The 26,204-nt window shown below is 46.7% G+C and overlaps 2 protein-coding genes across 3 annotated transcripts in view; both read left to right on the top strand.

Moving 5' to 3' along the window:
- Positions 1-13,400, top strand: part of Zc3hav1 (zinc finger CCCH-type containing, antiviral 1) — a 49,244-nt gene extending 35,844 nt beyond the window's left edge. For both annotated transcript variants that reach the window (XM_052173459.1, XM_052173460.1), the window contains exons 8-13: positions 562-682; positions 3,247-3,349; positions 7,018-7,108; positions 7,805-7,935; positions 8,192-8,325; positions 11,503-13,400. In XM_052173459.1, coding sequence (XP_052029419.1) covers positions 562-682; positions 3,247-3,349; positions 7,018-7,108; positions 7,805-7,935; positions 8,192-8,325; positions 11,503-11,771 — 849 coding nt within the window. In that variant the 3' untranslated portion in view covers positions 11,772-13,400. The remainder of the gene's footprint in view (positions 1-561; positions 683-3,246; positions 3,350-7,017; positions 7,109-7,804; positions 7,936-8,191; positions 8,326-11,502) is intronic.
- A 5,303-nt stretch (positions 13,401-18,703) lies between these two features.
- On the top strand, positions 18,704-25,534 carry Zc3hav1l (zinc finger CCCH-type containing, antiviral 1 like). Its single transcript, XM_052173458.1, has 4 exons — positions 18,704-19,126; positions 20,002-20,137; positions 22,750-23,011; positions 24,623-25,534. The coding sequence occupies exons 1-4, from the start codon at positions 18,750-18,752 to the stop codon at positions 24,742-24,744; spliced, it is 897 nt and encodes a 298-aa protein (XP_052029418.1). The 5' UTR covers positions 18,704-18,749; the 3' UTR covers positions 24,745-25,534.
- Positions 25,535-26,204: the final 670 nt, after the last annotated feature.

Below are 26,204 nucleotides of genomic sequence, written 5' to 3'. Positions count from 1 at the left end.
TCTGTGTCTCTGTGTCTCTGTCTCTCTCTCCAACCTGTCTCTGTAAAACTATCCTAGTAAAACTGACTCCTCTCTTTTTTTGCTCTCTGTGCTGTTCTCTCTTAATTGACTTCCCTGCCCTCTCTGTTCTCCTGAGAGTTCCCTATTCTGTCAAATCTTTCTCTGATTCATCACTTTGTCTGCTACTCACTCAATTAGATACGACTTTCAAACATGGGCGCTTCCTTCTACAAACTAACGTAACCTTTATTGTTTCCAATTATAGGTGTATGCCAGGGCGGAGCCACACCACAACTAGAAACCAGTTTTCCTAGTAAACAACACACCTTGGGGTTCACAGTGTGATCAAATATCCTGCAACAGGCACTCATTAGAAGTGTAGTCAGTTTCTACAGAACAGTGTTCTCTCCAGCACTGTGACTTGGTGTCTGGTGGGAAGGTAGGAAGCCTGGCATGGGAGAGTCTCCCTAGTTTCGTCATTAAAGCAAAACTGTGTGAGATAGAAGAGTAGAGACTTCCTGAAAGTCTTCACCTATGTGTTCTTCATTTTTGTGTGAATAGAACCCAGGCCACACCAGCTCCGACATCAACTCTGCATACCTGGAGTCTGTCTTCCAGTTCTGTCCCAGGGGAGTTTTGCCGTTCCATGCTGGTTCACAGACTTACGAGCTAAGCTTTCAAGGTGAGTTCTTGTCTTTGGTGGTGTGCAGTGTCCACAGCATCTGGCACTGAGCACACAAACGCAGACAGTCCATGTGCATGTCACACCCATGTGTCAAGGGCCTTTTTTTTTTTTTAGCGTAGTGAAACAGTCTCAGAGTGGCAGCTGGTGGCCTGAGGCCCTGTTTCCAACACACTCTTTCTATGCAACCCCCCAGGAGAGCGTCCAGACTCTCTGTGCCCACTTCTCTCCCAGAAATCAGAGGATTGGACAAGACATCTAGATGGTTCTGCAGCGCTACCAGATTATGTTTCTGATTCCGAGTGGGACGCTTGACTGTTTGGAGATCTTGGGCCTCTGGGCAGCCTGCGACATCTAGAAACTCACTCTTTTCTCCATGCCTCCCCTCTTGATCAGTGATCTCATGTATCATCTCCACTTGGGTGCTTGGCCCGCCACCATGTTTCTTTGAGCCTCTGTAGGAAGGTCTTCTTAGTAGCTCCTTCCGGTCTGATAGGTTAACTGAAAGAGAAATGAGATCTGAAACACTTGCCCTTTCAGGGACAGTTTTGAAGAAGTGAGACTTTCTCAAGTCCTTGACTTTCCCAGTTGTCTCTGAGGCTTGAGTCCTACGCCATTTATCATGTTGTAAACAATGTAACTTTAAGGATTATATTACACCAACCGATTTTGGAAATCTACCTGGCGTTCCCACCAAGACACATTGAAATACGCTTGCTGCTTTATTTCCCCTGTGTCCGCTAGACAAACAGCGAGTAAACAAGGCAGAGTCCTGAATGTCATGGGTTGTTAGGGTAGTTGTCCTAGCTTGAATCTCTGTTGCTGTAATAGACACCATTACCAAAAACAACTACGAGAGGAACCGGTCAGGGAGGACAAGGCGGGAGCACTACGCAGACAGCCTGGAAGACTGCTGCTTCCTGGCAGGCTTCCCCAGGCTTACTTTACTTTACTGTAAAGCAAAGTATTCTGAAGGTACTTTACTACCTTTCTTATACAGAACAGTTCCGTCTGCCTGGGCATGACACCGCCCACCGTGGCCTGGGTCTCCCACATAATAAGCAAGTAAGGAAATACTTCACAGACATGCCCACAGACATGCCCACAGGCTAATCTGATGGAGGCAATTCCTCATCTGAGGTTCCCTCTTCCCACATATGTCTTGGTTTCTATCAAATTGTCAAAAGCTACCAGGATAAGTGTTAAAAATTATGGTTATGAAAACTAGGTATTAAAAACTAATTGGGGCTGGGTAGTAGTGGCACATACCTTTAATGCCAGCACAAAGGAGGCAGAGGCAGGTGGATCTCTGTGATTTCGAGGCCAATCTGTCTACAGAGCAATTTCCGGGACAGGGCTACACAGAGAAACTATCTCTAAACTCCATCACAACCACCACCACCACCACCAACAACAACAAAACAAAAACAAACCAACACAACCAACCAACCAAACAAACAAACAAACAAAACCCCAATGGGGACCCAGAGCATGTCTTTAATCCCGTACTTGGGAGTCAGAGGCAGGAGAATTAGTGAGACGTTATCTGAACACAAAATAATACCCCCCTCCAATATCAAATCAAACAAAAATTGAATTAGTTTTTATTAAATGAAAACCATTGTACTTCAGATTTGTTATTTTATATGATTCATTTAAAACATGATTTTTTTAATGTTAATGCCATATAAGGAAAGCAAGTGCTTGTTAACCCCAGAGCCATCTCTTGCACCCTGGGCTTAACTTTTTTCTATTTTTATGTATATGGATATTTTTCCTGCATTTTATAAAACTGTGTGCCTGGTGCCCATGGCAGCCAGAAGAGGGAGGGCATCTGAACCCCTAGAACTGGGGTTACAGACATTGTGAGCTGCCACGCAGGTGATGAGGTTCAAATGGGGGTCTGTTGGATGAGCACCCGGATTGGATGAACACCCTGTGCTCTCAGTCGTTGAGCCATCTCTCCAGTACCTACCAACTTTCTTAACATCAGAACCTGGGGAAGATTTTGAGTATCATTGCAGCGATAGCCAGTTTACCTTTTTAATTTTAATTTTCTTTGTTTTGTTTTATAACCCTTACTGAGTCCTAATGTCTCAGTAGAATGAATCCATTTCACTTATGCAAGTAACTTTAAACGACCCATCCCAAAAGTTTGCCCTGCCTCTCTTTGTGTGTGTGTGTGTGTGTGTGTGTGTGTGTGTGTGTGTTGAGACAGGGTTTCTCTACATAGCTATCCTGCAGACTCTACTCAAACTCACAAAGATCTATCTGACTAGTGCTGGGATTAAAGTCACGCACCACCACTGCCTAGCCCTGTTCCCAGCAATCAGGAGGCAGAAGCAGGTGGATCTCTGTGAGTTTGAGGCTAGCCTGGTCTACAGAGTGAGTTCTGGGACAGCCTAGTCTAAACAGAGAAACCTTGTCTTGAAAAGAAGAAAAAAAGAAGAAGAAATAAAAAAAAAAGATTCAGTTATGAATGTTTGCTGTACAAATGACCTATGAGGGAAAAGAGTCATTTTCTAGTATCAAGTCTTAATATTTTATTTTATTTTTGTCTAAAGGGATGATTCAGACGAATATAGATTCCAAGACTCAAAGGCATGTTGTCAGAAGGCCAGTATTTGTTTCTTCGAAGGATGTGGAGCAGAAGAGAAGAGGTCCAGAGTAAGTGTTCTGCAGCTGTTCACTTGGGCCATGATTTTTTTTTTTCCCTCCCGGAGACAGGGTTTCCCTGTATAGCCCTGGCTGACCTGGAACTCACTCTGTAGACCAGTCTGGCCTCAAACTCAGAAATCCGCTTGCCCCTGCCTCCCAAGTGCTGGGATTAAAGGTGTGTGCCACCACTGCCTGGCTTTTTTTTTTTTAAGATTTATTTATTTTATGCATATGAGTATACCGCTATTGCTCTCTTCAGACACACCAGAAGAGGGCACCAGACCCCCCCATTACACATGGTTGTAAGCCACCATGTGGTTGCTGGGAATTGAACTCACGACCTCAGTCACTGCTGCTGAGCCATCTCTCCAGCCCCCTTGGGCCATGATCTTGCTTCATCATACTGAGTCTGGATTCTATGCTCTTGGGAAGTTCCTGCTTCTGTTTTGTCTCACTGTAGTTTCTGTTTGAGTTATCTATGAGTAAGGAGATTGTTAAACAATGTCACATAACTGAAGGTTTCCTGGGCCATGGGGTGCAAGCACTTGGTTAAGCTTTGTGTAATGGATACAAGGCCTGGGGTTTGGGGTATGGGGTGGGGGGTGCTATACCATGAAACCAGCATCTGCCCTTAATTTACAGGGTGTTTTAGCCACTCTCAGCCATGCTCTGGGCCTCGCTTCTTCCAGCTGTGACTGGCTGGGTCCAGGGATGTGCTGGTGAATACACTGGATTTTTGTTTTGCTGTGGGTCCTCGCTCTGTCTTTGGTTGTGCTGAGAGGAGAGGAAGATGAGAAAAACGCTTAAGCTAGCAGCCTGGTGACGAGCTGGAGAGAGAGAAGTTGGCTAAAGGCATTGGTTTTAATTTTAATAGACTTGTAATCATTGTACCCATGGGCGTTTCAAGGCGGGGTTTGCTGTGGGAAATTCATTGTAACTTGCCTGTCTGCTATAAAACTCAGTAAAAATCTCATTGTTCACAAACTTTGCAGTTGGATTTTTTCCCTCTGGGGGTGTGTAATAATATGACTCAGGTTTCAAGGCAGGTATAAAAAATCAAGCTGTTCTAGACTCTTGTAGCTATGAGAGCTGAAGGTGGGTTACCACAAGGCAACGTGGAAATGACATCTAGAAAGTGCTCAGATTAAGAATATAGAAAAAAAAAAAAGAAAGAAAGTGCTCAGAAATGGGAGAGGCAGAAAGTCGTGTCTGGGAGGGATGTGGGCGCCAGTGCTGTGGGGTGGAGCAGCTTGGTTTGGGTCACCTAAGTGCACAACCTGCCCCTGGGGGTTTGGGCAGATGAACCACACTGCCCCCCTCGTCTACATAAGAAGCTTAGTGGCACCAGTGTGTTCACTGCTGAGATCACCTTCAGAGCCTGGGGACAGTGGCCCCTGTGACCAGTGTTCAGTAGTGAAAGGTTCTTTGGTTTGTATTCCTCCTAGTGTTATACTCTGTGACAGCACATGTGCACATCTAACAAAATTGACAATAATTCATTAAACGTTATGTATTATGCGTTTCAGGGTCTATTTTCCCATATTCTTCAAAATTACCTTTTGTAGTTGATTTAAAAATTGTTTTTTTAAAAAAAGTAGCTGAGAGTACTGACTGGTCTTCCAGAGGATCTGAGTTCAGTTCCTAGCACCCACATAGCAGCTCACAACTGTCTGAAACTACATCGATGCACATAGGATTTAAAAAAATTATACAAAAATTATGTGCATGCATGTGCGTGCGTGTGATCGCACCTGTTCTGGTGCTCGTGGAGGGCAGAATTTGACTTTGGTGTTTTCCTCAATCTACCTTGAGACGTTGCTAGCTGAACCTGGAGCTTGCACGTCAGCTACGCTGGATGACCGGACCAGCATGTCCCTGGAACACTTGTTTCCAGTTTCCTGCCAGTACTGGTTTTGGGGGCGGGGCGCTGCCATGCATGGCTTTTTTATGTGGCTGTTGGGCATCTGAGCTCAGAGCCTCATTGTTCCCAGTTGTAACTGCAACGTCTACTCGCCTTATATAATTGTCTTCTCAGAGGCTTATTGCTGAATAAAGCTCCCCCTTTCTAGTTCTTTCTGAACTCAGGCTGGCTGGTTCCACAGAGCTGTTCTGGCTCACGCTCTTCTCCCAAGCTGACTGATTCAGTCTGGCTTCTCTCGGCTTCTCACTGAATCGTTCTAATCTTGTGGCTCATTCTTGTTCTCTGGCTTCAGTTGCCTCTGCTGACCAGCACGTGAACTCACAAATGAACTCAGCTCCCTGAACTAACTTCCAGCTGACTCACCAAACTCAAGTCCACTCAACTGAACAGACTCCCAACTCTCTTCCATGCTCTTAAATAGCTTTCTTAAATAGTTGGGTGTATCCTATCTCTGACTCATTCTATCAAATCTTTCTCGGTTTGTCACTTTGTCTGCCTCTCTATTAGATGTCTTTGTTTGGGATTAAAGGTGTGTGTAAAGGATTCCAAGCTGGGGGATTAAAGGTGTGCACTAAGGGTGTGTCTGCATTCCAGCCAAATCACACAGACCTAGGAAGTCTTTGGTTGTGATCCGAGCTGCCAAATTGCTGGATTAAAATTCCTCTACACCCCATGAACCATCTCCTTGTCCATCCTCCACATTTTATTTTATTTTCTCCCCTCCCCCTCTCATTTGTTTGTATCTGAGACTGGATCTCTCTGCATAGTCTTACCTGGCCTCAAATTCAATATGAAGACCAGGTTGTCTTCAAACTCAGTTATGCCTCGTTCTGCCTTCTGAGTGCTGGGATTAAAGGTATGCACCTCCACATCTGACTACCCTCTATTTTTAAAATGCAATTTTAAAAAACAGAGTAAGAAAAAAGAAATAGGTATTTTGGGCAATCAAAATGTACTCCACCATATTCCAGTGAGGCCACTTTATGGGTGTCTTCTAAAGGCTGGTTATTAGATTTTGAGGACTTGTCAGGTCCAGGCAGGGTTTTGGGTCAGGATACTTTGCTCTGATTGTCCTGTTGACTGACGTTAAGGGATGGCTGTGGTTATTTCAGTCTTCCAGCTGATCTCTCACCCTGGAATACAGTTTCTACAAAAAGGCAAGGTCCCTTCCTCTGTCTTTCTATACTTAACCTGTCTATCATTTGGCAAAGAAATTACAAGACACACCAGCTTGCCCTGACACACCTGTACCTTTGAAGGTTGAGCAGATACATCAAAAAGAATTGGTGCCTTACGTGGTAGTCTTATTTACTACTCATTCATTCATTCATTCATTCACTCATTCATTTACTCAGTATGTGTGTGTGTGTGTGTGTGTGTGTGTGTGTGACCTACACACACACACACACACAGGAGGAGGTCAAGAACAAATTCTAAAGAGTCGGTTCTTCCCTACAACCTGAGAGGATCTAGCAGTGAGATGCGTCATCAGGCCTTCCTGTAGCCACCCATACCTACTGAGCTGTCTCTCCTGCCCATGCTTTTACTGTTTAAAGTAGTGGGAAAGAGTGTTTACGTTACTAAATTACCCCCTTTATAAAACCTGTGGTTACTGGAACCAGGAATTTTCAGGGGTAGTTCAGAGGAAATACAGAAGTCAACACCACATTTCTCAGAAAGCCTTGACTTTCTGGCTGCGTGTCGAGGGTGGAAAGAGCAGGAGCCAAGTGACTTTTCCTTCTGTCTTTATCTGTAGCCCTCAGCCAGTGATGCCCCAGGCAGATGCTCTGGCCCTGAATTCTCTTCCCCAGAAGAATGCTAGCCCTGTTTCTCTTAAGGAATATGAGGTAACTGGCTTTGCTTGTTTGGTGGATGAATCCTTTAAAGGTGGGAAAATGCTCTACAGTACGTGTATAGGTTTGTTATCGTGAATTGCTTCTTCAAAGCTTAGCTCCAGCGTCAAAGGCAAGGTGCCTGGGTATGACGTCATACCTGGGTATGCTGGTGATGCTTTCCCAGAGAACAACTGTTTTCTAGGGCATCTCAGTGTCTCTAGAGATGCAGTGTCATTCAGGCAGATTCTCACAGCAACCCTGTGAGATCGTAACTGATAAAGAAAGTAGGGTTCTGAGAGCAACAGTAGCCTAGCTTTCGTGCATCCCACATTGTCACCATCCCGGTGGAGACAGGACTGTCCCTGGTCTGGTTTAGCCTTCACATCTGGCTTCAGCTCTCGTGAAGGTCAATCTGCTTGTGTTCCATAGTTATCTCTGATCTCTGTCACTGGTTGGCTTTGGAATTTGGGTGATTAACTTCCTGGGTCTCTGGGCAAAGCCGTATACCACATAAGTTTGCCTGAACAGATAGGTGCCTGTCGGTTCATTACCAGAATGAACACAGGCCAGATATGGGCGTGCTAAGCCAACCCTTCCTACCGGAGAACAGCAGAAGGTGGTAACGGCATGGGCGGGCACATGTGATGAGTAGCATGTTCTCAGTGTTTCCTAGTTAACATTTACACATCTTTTTTTTTTTTTTTTAAGTTTCTAGAACTCTATAGCCAGGACGCGGAGTATGCCACAGTAAGTGAGCACTTTAAAGCATCCATGAAACATTTCAAGATTGTGACGATAAAGAGGATATGGAACCAAAAGCTGTGGGACACTTTTCAGAGGTGACACAATCAGACCTTCTTTGGGGTCATGTTGTTTGAGTAGATCAAGAGGGGCGTGTTCATTTTATTTTACTTGTGCATGTATTTATTTGACACTAGGGTGTGGGGCGTGCCCATCACAAGAAAGCTCGCTGGACTCAGTTGCCCCCCTCTGACCACATGGGTCCAGGTGACCGAACTCAGCTCTCGTGCCCAGTGGTGGCCATCTTGCCGGCCTAGTGGTACTGGTACTGAATCTCACCTCTCTCTATATCAGGAAGAAGCTAAAGATGAAAAATGCCAATGAGATGCTCCTGTTTCACGCAACAAACCGCACCCATGTGGATTACATCTGTAAGAATAATTTTGAGTGGATCCTACATGGAAGTCGGGAGACCAGATATGGAAAAGGTTTGTGCTGGAGGAGAGAGAGCTCTGACTCCAACCCTGCACGTGGTTTCGTGGAGATGCCCTTGGCGTCACTTTGTAAACATGGTGCATATCTGGGCTCTAGCGGCCTTGAGAGAACATAAGCTGAGTTGCCTGAAGCCTGTGTTAGGACAGCTCCGTTGTCTTGAGGATGTGGGTTCGAGGCCTTGGTCCTAGGGCTCCTGTCTTGTCTGACTTGTCTTTTTCTCTGGGAACAACTCAAGATCTTCCTATTTGTAAACTGTTCCCTCTGCTGGCCATGTTCTCTGCCATCGCTGTTTACTGGAGATGGCTTTTCCTGACCTGTGTCTGTGGCTGCAGAGCTCTTCCAAGTAGCTGTCTAGTGCCGCTGATGGGTTCCAGTTCAGAATGGGGAGACGCCCTTTCTCATCTCAGCCACGGGTTACCGGGGTCTCTCCTCACACAGAATCCAACTCCTCCTTTTTAATGAACCATTCGCTCTTTGTGGGTGTTTAAGGAATAATATACAGTCAGGCCTGGCAGCGCAGGCTTGGAATCCCAGCTACTCAGAAGGCTGAGGCAGGAAGATTTAATCTAAGGCTAGCCTGAACAATTTAGTAAGACTGAGTCTTAAAATAGAAAGAGAAAAGGGTGGAGCTATTTCTTAATGGCAGAGCTGTGGTCTGGCCTGAGAGAGGTCCCAGAGCTTTAGCTCTACAGTACTAGAAAGAGAGAAAATAAAGTATAATGATACAGATGTATGGAGATGCCGGGGTGAAACCCAGTACTTGTATGCTGACCTAAAAATTAATAGAACAAGAAGAGGATGAGAAAGATGATGATGATGATGATGATGATGATGATGATGATGATGATGATACAGCAGTTCTGGTGGCTATTGTATGTATAGGTCTGGGCAGTTTAGTATAGAATAATTTATAGTAGGGACCAGAGCTAGCACAGTGCAGAATAATAAAAATAGCTGGGTGTAGTGGTACATAATTTTTTTTTTTTAAAACGGGCTTTCTCTGTGTAGCCTTGGCTGTCCTGAAACTCACTCTGTAGACCAGGCTGGCCTCAAACTCAGAAGGCTACCTGCCTCTGCCTCCCCAGTGCTAGAATTAAAGGTGTGCACTGTTACTGCCCAGCTTCGGTGCATGCATGCAATCTGGGCAGAGGTAGGAGGCAGAAAGCGGGACAGAGGCAGGAGGATCTCTGAGAGTGAGTTTAGCCTGGTTCACATGAAGAGTTCCAGGAGAGTCAGCCTACATATTGCCACCTTGTCCTTCAGTGACTCAGGGGCTCGTGGATCAGTGTGGAGCACAGCTGTAGCTACCAGTCTGGTATAACTGCAGAGCTGGGAGCAGACAGGAAGGGGGGCGGGGGGGCAGCTCGAGGCGATGGCTGTAGAAGTGTGGTGGGCTGGGTTGGTGTGTGCGTTTGGTTATTTCCCAATTCCTGGCCTGCGTTCTAAGTCAGCGGAAAGGTCCTGGATGGACTAATTCTCTTGAAAATGTTTTGATTAAACCTTACCTTGATAAGAAAGATGGCGAGCGCCTTTAATCCTAGAACTTGGGAGGCAGAGGCAGGCGGATTTCTGAGTTCGAGGCCAGCCTGGTCCTCAGAGTGAGCTCCAGGATAGCCAGAGCTACACAGAGAAACCCTGTCTCGAAAAAACCAAATCCAAAAAACCAAAAAAAGAAAAGAAAAAAAGAAAAGAAAACAGTGCCATGAGGGAAGACATGCAAAGAGAGTAGCTCAGGGCAGAGGAGAATAGTTCAGGCTCAGTCAGAGGACCTGAGTGCAATCCTTAGAACAAAAAAAAAAAAAAAAATGGAGGCTCTGTGACAGGTGCTTGTAATCTCAGTGCTGGGGAGGCAGGCAGGGAGATTTCTGGGTCTCACTGACTGGGCAGCATAGGCAGTGTGCCAAGTTCAGGGCCAGTGAGGGGTCCCATTGCAGTCAGTCAACAGTAAATAGATGTGGATGGTACCAGCTCCTGTGGCTGTCCTCTTGACTTCCATGCGTGTGCGCACGCACACGCGCACACACACACACACACACACACACACACACACACGCACGCACGCAGGCACGCATGGGTGCACAGCAGTTCAGGCTGTAATCACAGTCCTTTTGTTCCATGTAAAGTGAGGGTGCTCGGGCTGGAGAGATGGATGGATCAGTGGTTAAGAGCACTGGCCTCTCTTCGGAAGGTCCTGAGTTCAATTCCCAGCAACCACATGGTGGCTCACAACCATCTGTAATGGGATCTGATGCCCTGTTCTGGGGTGTCTGAAGACAGCGACAGTGTACTCGTATACATAAAATAAAATTTTAAACAAAACTACATACATATAAAAAGAAAAGAAACAATTTTTTAGAAAAGAAAGAAAGGAAGGTAAAAGCAAGATCAGGGTGTAGGCAGAAGGCAACCGCACACAGGTGGTTGGTTGCTAGGCTCTAACACAAATGGCCCTAGCCCAACCCCCAATAGAGCTTTCAGTTCTGTTTCCCCTTTGCAACCACATAAACACTGCTTTCAGTTTGGGATTTTGGGTTTGGTTTCCTCCCCAACCCATCCCACAGCAGCCCATTGAGCTGTCTGCAGCTTTAGCCCACAGATCTAGATTCCTCCATCTTCCCCCCACAGACCATCTGCAAAGGCCTACAGACCTGGGGTCAAGTTTATGGCCGCAACAGCCCTGCTTTTTCACATCAGTTCTCTATATTGGTTGTCACCACGACCAAATACCCAACAAGAAGGACAATGGATTTGTTTTGGAGGGAAAGGCATAGCAGTAATAATTCCAGGCAGCTGGTCAAAATGCGGGTCAGGAAGTGTGTGCGTGCGTGCATATCCGTGCACGTGCGCGCGTGTGTGAATATGCTGGTGTATGTCTGTTTTTTTCCTTTTTCTTTCTTACTCAGTCTGGCTTTCAAGCCCTTGGGGTGGCCTGCAAATAGGTGGTCTTCAGGAAAACCTCTCTGGAAGTGTTATCAGAGCCTTGCACCTAATTGGAAATGCAGTTACATTGTTGCTGAGGATTTGAGGATTAACTATTGGGAGGTGTGGCTCACAGGTGTCCATCAGGTGTTGTTGGCAGATCTTCCTCTCATATCAGTGTCTGGTTCTTTGTATTCTGTTATAACCTGTGCTCACTGATACTAATTCGCCACCTTTCTCAACATTTCCAGGAAATTATTTTGCAAAAGAAGCTATCTATGCCCACAAGAGTTGTTCCTATGACCCCAGAAGCACCGTCATGTTCATAGCCCGAGTCCTGGTTGGAAATGTCATTGAAGGAAATATGACGTTCAGTAGCCCTCCTGTGCTCTATGACAGCTGCGTGGACACTAGGCTGAATCCTTCTGTCTTTGTCATTTTCCGGAAAGAACAGATTTACCCAGAGTATGTGATTGAGTACGTGGAGTCAGAGAAGGAGAAAGGGTGTGTAATTAGTTAGAAAGGACGTATACCATGCTGAAACCGTTCCGTTGCCTCCTAGGACCAGATCACCCCCAGACAGTAGGCGGGCTCTTACATTCCCTTGCTGCATTACCTGACGTCTTAACCAGCGCTTAGCTTCCCCGTGTTCCCGAGTCTGTTTTACCTCCCAGCCATTGCTGTGTTCTTATCGTTCTTGGTGCCTTTGCACCTAACTCATTGGTTCTAGACGAACTATTCTGTCAGTTTTTATCACCTAGTAGGCAATATCTGTTTTGTTTAATATTGAAAGTGCAATTCGGGTATAGATTGTCCACACAATTACATTAATTAAAAACTATCAAATTTACTATAATGTAAGAGGGAAACATAAGGTCATAACTTCAGCATGACTTGAAGTACTAAGCCGTAATGGAGTCCTCAGGTGCCTACCCTTACCATGAGGCAAGATGAGCTTGGAAGAAAGGAATTGGAGAAACATGAAAAAGCAGGGACATGTGTAGACATTAGGGTAAAAACTAACGACACACGTTATTTGCAAGTGTCAGCAACTATCTGTACATGGTAAGAACGAAAATACCTTCATTGAAATAAAGATACAGCACAGAAGAACTTACAGACCGTCATCTGAGGAGAATGAAGAGATACATTCTTGCAGCTGTAGGTCGTACACGGATGTCTAAAGAGACATTCAAAACTCGAATAGGGCACAGAGTAATTTCTTATTGTGAGGAACTGCCCAACGTATGGAAAGATGTTGGCTCTCACATACTAAATGCCAGTGGCGCCCTCCTTCGTCCGGAGTCATGGCAACCGCAGACCCTACTAGATCCTTTTAAAGGTAGATCTTTTATAACATCCTTTGCCATCTTGAGGTGATTTATAGGTAATATAATCTACATTTGAGTTTATTCAGACTTAATTTAGTGCCCTACTTGTGATATAATGGAAACTTAGAAGGTCAGAACTCTGTAATGAACACAAACTGTAAGTGCTCAGGCGTGACTATGCTATCAGCTACGAAACAGGTTCACTCTCACTAGGTTTGGCTTAAGAGTTCGGCAGGGGCAACTTCCTGAGCTGAATGAAGTACAGGAAAATGAAAGATTAAAGGGATGTGTGACAGAATGCAGTATTAGGGTACGCCATAGCAGACTCCGTACCTTATCTGTCTATAGTGAAGGAAAGGGCGCCACAGTCACTTTAATTGAAATGATAGATAGTAAGGACAAATTACAGTCTGTCTCAGAGGAATCCAAGGATTCTTTCTCAGACAAGTTGTAGGTCCTGCATAAATGTCCGTCAGGACATTAGCCAGTCGTAAAGGTGCAGAACGAACTGACTGTGTGGGACCGGCCCATCCACACACAGCAGGGCACTTGTTCTGCCTCAGGCTGCATCTACTTACTCAGTGCCGTTAATAAACTTCAGATACAAAACCAACAACCCATCACTCGCCAGTATGCTACAATGGGAACTACTGATCTACTAATGGCAGCACTCTTGGTTGGAGCAATTCAATTGTTATTTCTTCTCTATTACAACAGAATAAGACAGATTCTTTCCTCTCAAGCCCCCAGTTTTTAAAAATGCTGTGTTCTTGATTTATAATCCTTGTTTGCTCAATAAAAAGGAAAAAGTAATTTGATTCATTTGTTCTGTTTATGGCTTTCTTTTTTTAAATTTATTTATTTTATGTTTGAATATACTGTAGCTGTCTTCAGACACACCAGAAGAGGGCATAGGATCTCATTATGGATGGTTGTGTGTAACCCGTCCGGCAGGTCCAGTTATTGCAGGGTCCCGAAGGGGTGCTACCTGAGGGTCAAAGGGGGGAGAGAAAGAACGAGGACAGGCAGAGAGGGGTTCAATTGTCGAGGCCTCATTTAATGTTCTGGGGTACACAGGTTTTAAGGCTTTCAGGAGGGATGTGCCCCAAGGCAAAGACAAAGAGGGGCAGAGGTATTCCTGGCATTTACAGCAGGAGGTGAAGAGGTCATCTGATGAGTCGGGCAGGCAGGACCATTCTGCAGTTATCTCGAAACAATGGCTAAACCAATGCCCATGGGAGAGGCTCTTGTTTGCTAATCTCAGAACCTTTGCCCTGTCAGCCGAAGTGAGGGTCTCTAATGGCTTCCCACAGTTGTGAGCCACCATGTGGTTGCTGGGAATTGAACTCAGGACCTCTGGAAGAGCAGTCAGTGCTCTTAACTGCGGAGCCAACTCCAGCCCATGGCTATTTCTAAAACAAGCAAACAAACAAACAAACAAACAATCCACAACAGACAGCAGACTCCGAGGCAAGACAGGCTTGGTGACAGCTAAGGCTGCGGTTGATTGGCGCAGCTTTGGACTACAAACTTAGGGAGAGAAGTGTAAGAAGTCATACACATACTTTCCTCCGCTCTTGTCAAAGTTGGTAACAGTGTTGGGCTAAGACATAAAAGAATGGATATTTATAAGCAGAATTAACCTCTAGGCCAATCTTCAAAAACCTTTCTTTAAAACTGGTTGTGGTGGCAAATGCCTTTAGGCAGAAGCAGGAGAATTTCTGTGAGTTCTAGGCCAGTGCCTTAGGGTTTTACTGCTGTGAACAGACACCATGACTAAAGCAATTTTTAAAAAGAACATTTAATTGGAGCTGGCTTACAGGTTCAGAGATTCAGTTATGAAAGCAGGGGGAAGGCAGTGTCTAGGCAGGCCTGATGCAGGAGGAGCTGAGAGTTCCTCATCTGGAGGCTGCTAGCAAAATATTGACTTCCAGTCTGCTAGAATGAGAAACCTATAACCCACGCCCACAGTGCCACACCTACTCCAACCGGGCCACGTCTTCTAATCCTGCCACTCCCTGGGCCACACCTCTACAAACCATCACAGCCGGCCTGGTAGATCTACAACATACCATTCCTAGGCCAGCCAGGCCTACCTAGTGAGGCCCTGACTCCAGAGTCAGCCGGGTGGTGGTGGTGCATGCCTGTAATCCCACCACTCTGGGAGGTAGAGGCAGGTGGATTTCTGAGTTCGAGGCCAGCCTGGTTTACAGAGTGAGTTCTAGGGCAGCCAGGGCTATACAGAGAAACCCTGTCTTGAGAAAACGAAAAACCAAAAAACCCAAAACCAAAAAAAAAAAAAAAAAACACCCCAAAAAACCAAAACAAAGAGTCACTGTCCAATGTCTGAGGATGTAGCTCCCTTTATAAGAGTACTTGTCTGGATTACACAAAGCTTTGGGTTCAGCTCACCAGTGCTACTTAAGATCAGGAGGTGGGCATGCCTATAATCTCAGCACTTGGGAGGTGGAGGTGGAGGGTCTTTTAAATTCAAGGCCCTCCTCAGGTACTTAAGCAGCAGGTTCCACCCTTCTGCAGTCTGTAATAGATGAGTCTGGTTTTGTTTGTTTAAAAGAGGGGGCCCTTCTCTACTCACTTTTTCCATCACAAGCTGTGGGTCCTGGAATGAAGACCAGAACGCAGTGTGGCGTGCACAGCAGCACCCATTTGACAGCGTGAGGAGGCCTCCGTGAACTGAGCGAGCCTCCAGGCCAGTGAGGCACTGCAGTCAAAGCCTTCACATCCACACTGGGAACTGGGGAACTGCCGCCCCCTCAGCCTTCCATCAGATGTAGCTGGCCTTGGATACTTTGTGGTTCTCTTTTCTACTCTGTATCCCCTGGGTTTTACCCCCTAACACTAGATAAGAAAGAAACATGGAGAGAGAGAGAGAGAGAGAGAGAGAGAGAGAGAGAGAGAGAGAGAGAGAGAGAGAGAGAGAGAGAGAGAGAATCCCTGAATTTAGTTTCTTTCCTTTTGTTTCTTTGAGTACAACTAAGAACAACCTAACCTCTTAGCTAACCTCCCTAAACACTCAACAGCCACCCTGTCTCTCCTCATCAGACAATGGTTTAGTGGCCTCTTCAGATTGACATTCAATCAATTGTTAAGTACCTGGTAAGGTTAGCAATGAGACTGACTGAGCCCCCCCCTCCCCGCCATCTTCCTTCTTCAGCTTTGTGTCTGTCACCTCATTTGCAGCCACTCAATAAACGACCACTAGAGGAACACTGCATCAGCAAAATGGAGAGATATTTAATATCTGGGCCTGGATGGGTGCTACCCAACAGAAATCTACAGGGAGTCAAATGTATATCACCATAGGTGGACCAGAAAGTAAGCGGGGGCTGGAGATGGCCCAACAGTTAAGAGCGCTTCCATAGGACAGCATTTGGTTCCCAGCATTCATGTCAGGTGGCTCACAGCTCTAGCTACAGGGAATCTAGTACCCTCTTCTGCTTCCCATGGGCATATGTGGCACATGTGGCACACATATATTTTAAAAATCATTTTTAAAAAAGAGCTGGGCAGCCGGGCGGTGGTGGCGCACCCCTGTAATCCCAGCACTTGGGAGGCAGAGGCAGGCGGATTTGTGAGTTCGAGGCCAGCCTGGTCTACAGAGTGAGTTCCAGGACAACCAGGGCTACACAGAGAAACCCTGTCTGGGGGGCGGGGAGAAGAGCTGGGCTGTGGTAGTGGTGCACACTTTTTTTTTAAAAAAAAAACTTATTGATTCTTTGTGAATCTCACCCTTCTTCCAGTCCCTTCGGATCCACTGTCTACCCTTGCAACCTACACCCAAAAGAAAATTTAAAAAAACAAACCAAAACAAACACATCACTGTAGAAGTTACCAAGTATGTCACTGTAAAGCCTTTGTCTACACATCTTTACTTATAATGTTCATTGCAATGAGTCATTGACCTGGTTAGAGATCTTCAGCTTCTGCTTTACAGCAATACTGGATCCTCTCTGAGATGCCTCTCGATATCGTGTTGTCGCCCTGTGTCATGGAGACCCAGATGCTATGGCTCTGCAGGACCTGCCCCTTCACGCACTCCAGAATTTCATAGACAGGGTAGAGGTTAAGGTGGGCCAGCCGGGAGCCCTGGATCTGGGCCTGGGTGATTGCTGGGTGTGTCAGCCTGCCAGCTCCCCTGCACTCCACAGGGTGAGATTCCCAGCAAGGCCCTGGCAAGCTCATCCAAAGCCACGAGGGCCAGGTCTACAGTGATGCCCAGACGAGGCACAGAGCCAGCTCTCCTGCCTGCCAGAGGCATGGGGGTGGGGGTGATCGTTCCCTGGTGGTGCACACCTTTAATCCCAGCACTCAGAAGGCAGAGGTGGTGAATCTCTGAGTTCGAGGCCAGCCCCCCCTATACAGAATGAGTTCCAGGGTAGCCAGGGCTACACAGAAAAATCCTGTCACACACACAAAAAAAATCTTTAAAAAGAAAACCAAACAGAACTGTCCTGCTGTCCCCACATTTTGTTAATCAAATATAACACACAGTACTCACAAATATTAATTAATTTTATTATTTTATGTGTATGAGTATTTTGCCTGTGTATGTACCATGTGTGTGTGTGGTACCTTTGGAGGTCAGTAGAGGGCGGTGGATCCCCAGGGATTGCAGTTACAGATGGTCTCTCGCCTTCCATTTGTTGGGCGTGTGGGGTCATCAAACCCCTGTCCTCCCTAAGAGCAACAAGTGCTCTGAATTGCTGAGCTAACTCTCCCACCCAACTTTTGCATCATGTAAAATTGATTGGTTTTTTTTTTTTAGAACATGTAGAACAAGGTATCCTCAAACTAGAAATATAGTGGAAGATGACCTCGAACTCCTGATCCAGCCTCAACCTACCCAGTGCTGGGAGCATAGGCAAGTCTACCAGGCCCCATGCATGTGCCTCTTGGGAATGGAACCCAAGACTTCAATGATGTTAAGCTAGCAGTCTACAGAGTTATATCCCCAGCTCCCAAACTGAGATTTTTTTTTTTCATTTTAAATCTAGTGTGTGTTTCATCTCTCAGTTCCGACAGATACCCCACACTTCAAACGTGATTGTCAGTCACACATCGCTAATGGCTAACCTCTTTAAAGAGGTTCTCTACCCAAGGAGATCACCAGTCATCTCCTTGGAAACTTACAAGCTTTCAAAGAAGTCTTCCAATGTTATGTACTATTATGTGTGTGCTGACGGTGAATATCAGCATCTATATATACAACTTTCCAGACTTGATTCTCTCTGCCATGGTGGGTTCAGAGAACAAACTCATGTTGAGGCCTGCCCGCCCCCAGCACAGCTGTGGCCATTTTGTTCCCTGCCTGCCAGGTATTTCACATTGTTGCTGTAACGTGACTGCCAGTCACTGACACAGAAAATGAACTGATTCAGAGCAAGGGCATGTATCCTTAATCATATATCCTGTTATGTTCTTACATGTACTGCATGAGGTTTGTTAATCTTAAGGAATTCCACAAAGCTTTACATAGGAGCCATCAAATTAAAGGTCAATCTGAACTGTTATGTCTAAAACGGCTTGAGTCAGAGCTGAGCACTGAGCAGTACTTTCTGCATCTGTGTATGAGCTCACCATGGTGTGTGTGTGTGTGTGTGTGTGTGTGTGTGTGTGTGTGTGTCAGTCCCATCTGAGCTATGGTCCTGATTGAACAGTGTTATGGTGTGCGTTCAATAAACCATTCTTATCTGACTGAAGTCGGTGTTTGTGTAAGTTTGTGGGGCGACTCATGGACCACCTCAGGGAGCTTTCCCTCCCTCAGCTGGTTCCTTACTAGGTTTTTTGAGACAGTGTGTCATGTAGCCCTGACTAGCCTCCAACTTACAAAGGGCATCATGTAGCCCAGGCTAGCCTCCCTTTGCAGTGGACGCTGGCCTTGATCGCCGCCGCTTCTTGCCTCCATCTCCCAGGTACTAGCATTACAGGAGTGTGCCATCAGGCTGGGCGAACCACTGTAGCAATTTATATTGTCTGCAGCCCTCCCTGCTATCCGTTATCTGCAGGGAACCCAGGAGCCAGGAATGTAGCCGGGGCTCAGGCCCTGCCTTCTGAGGCCCGGCCCCCTACAGCTCGCAGGCTCTGGTCGGGGCCGCGGCGGGGAGGAGCCTGGAGGCCCCGCGCTGGCGGGGACGCGCTGGCGGGCCATGGCGGACCTCACTTTATGCGCGTTCCTCACCAAGGTGCTGTGTGCTCACGGCGGCCGCATGTTCCTGCAGGACCTGCGCGGCCACGTGGAGCTGTCGGAGGCGAAGCTGCGGGCAGTGCTGCGGCGCGCGGGCCCGGAGCGCTTCCTGCTGCAGGAGGTGGAGCTGCGCGATGGCCCGTGGGACGCGGAGGCCGAGGTGGCGGCGGGCGCGGGCTCGGGCTCGGGCTCAGGCGGCGGCGCTACGGCCTGCAGGGTGATGGCCGTGTCCTCCGCGCGCCTCTGCGCCCGCTACCAGCGCGGGGAGTGCCAGGGTTGCGACCAGCTGCACTTGTGTCGCCGCCACATGCTGGGCAAGTGCCCCCACCGCGACTGCTGGTGAGGGGCGGAGTCCTTAGTGTCCAGCGGGGCAGTGGGTGCGGGCGGGACGCGCCCTCCGGATGCCGCTCGGCGAGCCTGGGTGGGATGGGACAAAGGCCTACGCGCTGGCCGCCCCTGCGCCCCTCGTCGCCGAGGGGAATTATATGGAAGGTCCTCTCCGCTGAGGTTTATTATTCACCCGCCAAATTTGATCTCCCTGTCCCAGGATGCTAGGATGCTCCACAAAAGCAGCCAGGTCGAATCCGGGTCGCGACTTTTGAGTTCGCCTATGCCAAGTGCGGCTTGAGGAACATCTGGGGGCTTCACGGCCCGCGGAAATTCTGTTCCCTTCTCTCCCTCCTTCCGTAACCACATGTCTTTCGTGTTTAAAAGCTCAGAAGGCAGGGCCTGAGCCCATGCAACATTCCTGGCTCCTGGGTTCCTTGCAGATAGTCCAAACCGCAGGAAACTGGTGGCAGGCTGGGGTGAGGGCCTGGCGGCTGGCTACATAGCCCAAGCACCCTTCCCAAGCACAGGGCTTTGCAGAAACCCAGGAAGCTTTCTGGTGCTTTCTTTATAGTGTTGGCGGACAAAGAGTGGCCAGTAGCTGTTGTTGGTCTGACGATAACGTTTTGTTTTAGTCACTACAAAAACAGATGATTAACCTCTGCCAAGCCTGAGGGTAGGGTACTTACCCTTGGCTTTATAGCTACGCACCAGCTAGCAGGAAAATGAGCCCTGGAAGCTGAGCTTCCAAAACCCGAATTCTTTTATTAGTACTTGGGGAATTCACTGGTAAATTGGAAATGCCCTAGGCAAAGAATTAGACCTGCCCGCCTCTTCCCCCTTCTTGACTTCACTTCAGAGCTTCTCACTGCTCTGAACTCTTCTAGGTCTACCTGCTTTCTGTCACATGATATCCACACGCCTATCAACGTCCAAGTCCTGAAAAACCAGGGCCTTTTTGGCCTCAATCAAGCGCAGCTTCGAATCCTGCTTTTGCAGAATGACCCCTGCCTTTTCCCAGAGGTAAGTCCTTGAGATGCCCCGCCCTCCTGCCGTCAGCTGTGGCTGGGCTTTCTCTCACTGACGTCTAGCCCTCCCTCCATGTTTGCTTTGTCTTGTTGGGATAGGATCTTACATAGCCCAGGATGGCAGTGAACTTGCTCCTTATCTGAGGCTGGCTTTCTGTTCTGCTAACCCACACCTCTCCAGATGTGGGGGTTATAGGGAACCATCTCCAACACCACTTTAGATGTTAAATTTTTTTGGGGGGGGTAATTTGTTTTTTTTTTGAGACAGGGTTTCTCTGTATAGCCCTGGCTGTCCTGGAACTCACTCTGTAGACCAGGCTTGCCTTGAACTCAGATATCCCCCTGCCTCTGCCTCCCAGAGAGCTGGGATTACAGGCGTGGGCCACCACCACCCGTCTTAGATGTTAATTTTAATTGCTTTTAAATACTATGATTTGGTTCCAGATACTTAAAAAGTACCGATTTTTAATTGCTGGAATGGTAATTAGCACATTTGTTTCATTTAAGTGAATTTATTAACAAAATAATCGCCGGTCGGTGGTGGTGCACACCTTTAATCCCAGCACTTGGGAGGCAGAGGCAGGCAGATTTCTGAGTTCGAGGCCAGCCTTGTCTACAGAGTGAGTTCCAGGACAGCCAGGGCTATACAGAGAAACCCTGTCTCGAAAAGCCAAAAACAAAAACAAAATAATCATCTCAAATGTATGAGACTACCAATAAAATAATTTTTAAAAGATTTATTTATTTATTAATATACAATGTTCTCCCTGCATGTATGCTTGCACACCAGAAGAGGGCATCAGATCCCATTACAGATGGTTGTGAGCCACCATGTGGTTGCTGGGAATTGAACTCAGGACCTCTGGAAGAGCAGACAGTTCTCTTAACCTCTGAGCCATTTCTCCAGGCCCCCCAACCTCCAAATTTTAATCTGTCGTGATCATTCTATTGTAGACATTCCTGTCAGGGGCAGGAAGAACTGACTCTTCAATCGTGGCTGTTTCTTTATATAGCCTGAGGCATTTCCTTATTGTTGAGGGACTTAAGCCCTGATAAAAAATCAGATCCATGGCTTCAATGCAGAAAAGAATTTTAGGGAGAACTCATGAATAGACTTTATTAACTTTATTAACAGACTTTAACAATTAGATTTATTAGAGGTTTTTTTGGAGGGGGTTGGGTATAGGGAGTAATGTGGCATCTGTGTGTTAGCTGTGTGCTATCCCTGTAACCGCAGCAGCAGAGGCAAGAAAGATCTCTAAAAGTTTGAGACTTGCCTGGTCTACATAGTGAGCTCCAGTCCAAATAATTTCAGGCATTGAAACTCTTGTCTTAAAAATCAAAGAAAACCCACAGTATATCATTTCCCCAGATTAGATGAGCTATTGTCAAAGGAAAACAAACAAACAAAGGAAAAGAAAGGAGAAAAGGTAGACAGTGTGATGGTGCAAACTTGAAATTCTCTAGAGGCTAAAGAATTGAGAGTTCAGGGCCAGCCTGGGCTACACAGCAAGATCTTCACTTGAAAATGAAGCAAACTAGCCAGGCGGTGGTGGCGCACGCCTGTAATCCCAGCACTCTGGGAGGCAGAGGCAGGTGGATTTCTGAGTTCGAGGCCAGCCTGGTCTACAGAGTGAGTTCCAGGACAGCCAGGGCTATATAGAGAAACCCTGTCTCGAAAAAACCAAATCAAAAAATAATAATAATAAAAAAAAAAAAAGAAAGAAAATGAAGCAAACCAAAAGCCAAACCCAAACCAAGGTAAAAACCAAGATAAATGATGGCAGGGCTGCCGAGAACGCTCAGCGTGGAGCAGCCGGGTTTGGAGGTTTTTCCAAAAACCAGAACCAAGCAGTGCTTGGTGGCTCAGTCCTGTAATCCCATTGTCACCCAGTAGAGGCGAAAGGGGAGCAGCAAATCTCTTCCAAACAAAAACAGCGACGGACCAGAGGGGTAGCTCGGCCCCTAAAGTACTTGCCTAGCATAGGTTCAATCCCCAGCGTCTTATAAAAGCCAGGTTTGAAGGCCCTGTGAGGCCCCTGACTCCCTAATGTGATTACAGCTCGCCCAGTTTTATGCAGTGCTGCGGATCAAACCCAAGACTCCATGCATGTTAGACAAAGCTCTCCTCTGCTAGCAGTCCTGGGGCCAGCTTACCTATAACTTTGGCACTAGGGGAGTCTGTGGAAACCTGTACTTGTATGCATACATCCCCCCCCCCCCACAAACACACATACACTTCTATTTTTAAAAAAATACAGGCATGGTGGGATACCCTGTAATCATAATGTTGGAGAGGAGAGACAGGAGGACCCTGAGGCCTGCTGACCAGCCAGCCTGTCTCAGTCAGTGAGTTCTAAGTTCCATGAGAGACCTTTTCTCAAAATAAATAAATAAATAAATAAATAAATAAATAAATAAATAAAATAAAGTGGAGGGTGATCTCAAAGCTCGCCCAGCGCTGACCTCTGGCCTTCACGCGCATGTGCACATGCAGGCATTCCTTCCCGCAAAGATGCCATCAAACTTCTCAGTTATGCTATAGTTTATTGGCTTACAGGTAATAGTGAAAACTTGTATTCAAGACTTGCTTCACTTCTGCCCCAGATCTGTTTGCTGTACAACAAAGGTAGTGATGTCCTTTATGGCTACTGCAACCTCAAGGATAAATGCAACAAGTTTCACGTATGCAGATCCTTTGTGCGCGGTGAATGCGTCTTTCAGCCCTGCAAGCGCTCCCACCAGCTCATCCAGGCTGCCACCCTGAAGCTGCTGGAGGACCAGGAACTTAGCGTTTCAAGTGTCGTGAATTTCCAGATAATCTCTGTCTACAGACATAAGAAGTTGCACAGGATGCTTGAAGACAAAGGTAGGCATAGAGCGTCGGTGAGGAGGTGCGCTGTGGGGGGAGGTGCGCCAAGGCGCTCTGCTCTGTGTAGTGGGGGAGCAGTGAACGGAAGCCCGCCTGCGGACCGAACATTCCCTGTGCTAATTGCAGCCTTTCCAAGGAAAGGTTGAGACTGCACCATTTTGTTTTGTTGTTACTTTGTTTATGGTGTGTGAGAGCATGTGTGTGTGTGTGTGTGTGTGAATGCATACGTGTATATGAGGGGAGGTCAGAGGAAGCCAGAAGACGAGATCAGATCCCTCTGAGGTCTGTGAGGCATTTGCCATTACAGCAGCAAGTTCTTTTAATCACTGAGCCGTGTTCAAGCCCCAGTTAACACTGCATGATATGGAAATATAATTCTAACCAAAGAAGAGAAGATGTTTGCCAAGTTAGAGGATTTGCCCAAGTATTTGAGCATGGTAGCTTCTGGACAAATTGGGAGTCAAGAATTTGATAGAATAATCTTAATAGTTCAGCTGGGAACATGGGAGGGAGATGGTGGGTGACGAATAAGTACACGTGGCTGGCTTTTATGACATTGAACTAAAGTTTGGCTCTATTTTCGTTTTTAAGTAATTTTGACCACATCACAGGCAGCAGACTAGAAATAAAATTGCATGTCTCTAGAAGTGCTGGAGAGATATCTCAAGGGTTAAAACACTTGATGCTCGAACAGAGGACCAAGGTTCAATTCCCAGCACCTACATGATGGCTTAGAAATTTTATTGTTTATAAAATAATAAAATAGGGGCTGGAGAGATGGCTCAGTGGTTAAGAGCACTGACTGCTCTTCCAGAGGTCCTGGGTCCAATTCCCAGCAATCACATGGTGGCTCACAACCATCTGTAATGGGATCTGATGCCCTCTTCTGGTGTGACAAGTGACATAGTGACAGTGTACTCATATAAATAAAATAGATAAATCTTTAAAAAAATAATAATGAGAGAGAAGAGAGAGAGAGAGAGGAGAGGGAGGGAGAGGGAGAGAGGGAGAGGGAGAGAGGGAGAGGGAGGGGGAGGGGGAGGGGGAGGGGGAGGGGGAGGGGGAGGGGGAGGGGGAGGGAGAGGGAGAGGGAGAGGGAGAGGGAGAGGGAGAGGGAGAGGGAGAGGGAGAGAGAGAGAGAGAGAGAGAGAGAGACACTGGGTCTGGTATGGGCATTTGAAACCTCAAAGCCCACCCCCAGTGACACACTTCCTCTAACCAGGCCACAACTCCTAATCCTTCTAATCCTATCAAAGAGTTCCACGCCCTGGTGATTAAGCATTCAAATATATGAGATGAACCTGGTGCTGATGGTGGTGGAGATTCTTATTCAAACCTCCACAAAGTTGCTGGAGATCCACTTTGTTGTAACTCTTCAAGCCCAGTTACTGAGGAAGGGCTGATCTGGCTGTGGGCAAACTGGTTTTAGCTTACTCTTTGTTCACTAAATTAAATATCAGAAATATCTCCTTATGTTGCCACGTAGTCTTTCCGACTGCTTATTTTAATTTTACCTTTTTTTTTTAACCAATCCACCCCATTCCCTCCCAAGTTGCTTCCAACAACATAAAATTTAAACAGAAAGCTCATCTCTCTTCTTCCTTTCAGACAACTCGGCTTCTACTGAGCAATCACAAGGCCTTGGGAAACAAGGAGCCCCCGGAGCCCTGGCTGTGGAAGCCAGGCCTTTCTTCCCTGCCCGTGCTCAATCGCCCAGGAAGCCCCAGTAAACCTTACAGAGCATTGGAGGAAGCAGCTTGTCTACCTTGGAGGGTCAGAAGCAAGACTTCCGCTGAGCTGGAGTTTTTAGCCTGTCTTTCTTTCCCTCACTTAGTATCATTGGCAACTCTAATACCTACCTCACAACTGATTGCCAGAACCCAGGGTGGAAACGAAAATACCCTTGCGGCTGAGGGCTGAGGTTGGACCTGGAGCTGACAAAGAGAGCACGCAGTCGGGTGAATCCTGAAGCTGGTCTTTCTCCGCAGCCCCTGAATGCCTCCAGCCTCTGGACAGAGGACAGGTTTCTGCAGCCTTCTGGGTCTAGCTGGTGTTTTCTAGACTCCATTTACACTGTTTATGTTATAGACATCACAGTTTGTGCACTCTGTATTCTTTGTTGCTTGGGTTTATACCTAATCCCCTTTTGCACAGAATTGCTAATATAGGTTTAATCACCTCCCTTATTTTGGAATATTTCATATTCCTAACAATGTTTGTCTCATTTTGTATCTGTGCAGTATTGAGTTTAAAAGCCGACTTGTACCTTTGCTTGGCTTGCAGGTGCTAAACAATACTGTCTTCGGATACACATTTCTTTAACCATCTGTGTAGATAACCTCTGTCCCTGCTTTCTAAGCGTGTCTTGCTTGATTTTGTGAATTTCCTGTGTTGCATTTTGTGGCTTGGGCCCTCTGTGCTGTTGTCAATACTGCGTTCATAATATTCAAGTTTCCTCAGCCAGCATCCCAGCTAATAATCTTTGGGCTCCGCCTAGAGGTTTCTACCTCACCCCGCCCCTCTCTCATCTTCTAGAGAGCCTATCAGAGCTCAACTGCTCTATCTTGAAGGATGTGTAGGTCACTCCTTCCAGTAGTATCTCCCCATGTGGATGGGGACAGGCCATCAGGAATCTATATATACCTTGCCCATTTCATAGTCTCTCCCTCCTCCCTCGTCCCTCGTCCCTCCTCCTCTCCTCCAGACCCTCCGTCTCCACTTGTTCTGTTGTTTTCAGTGTGTGATTTGTGGATATTTGTTGTGGCCATGTTCCCCACTGTGTAAAAATATTTGTGTTTTCTTCCTATAATGTGACATTTGAGAAATACGAGCAATTTAGTAAGTCTTCATAAAGCCCAACTTAACCTTATTTAGAGAGAAGCAAAGTCCTCCACCAGCAAGGTTTTTCGAGACAGGGTTTCTCTGTGTAGCCCTGGCTGTCCTGGAACTCACTCTGTAGACCAGGCTGGCCTTGAACTTAGAAATTCACCTGCCTCTGCCTCTGCCTCCCCAGTGCTGAGATTAAAGGTGTGTGCCACCACTGCCTGGTTTAGAGAGACTTATCATGAGGCCAATGGATCAAAGGAGAGGAGGGATGTAAAAGTGTCCTTTCCAAATGAAAATGGACAGGAAGCTCGCTGACTTAGGGTTTTTCCGCTTCAGTTGTCAGTGATAGTATTTCTGAAATTGT

This window comes from Apodemus sylvaticus, chromosome 2 (genome assembly GCF_947179515.1).
Source record: "Apodemus sylvaticus chromosome 2, mApoSyl1.1, whole genome shotgun sequence".
NCBI lineage: Eukaryota > Metazoa > Chordata > Mammalia > Rodentia > Muridae > Apodemus > Apodemus sylvaticus.
The sequence above is the reverse complement of the archived record's forward strand: the minus strand, read 5'-3'. Positions and strand labels throughout refer to the sequence as shown.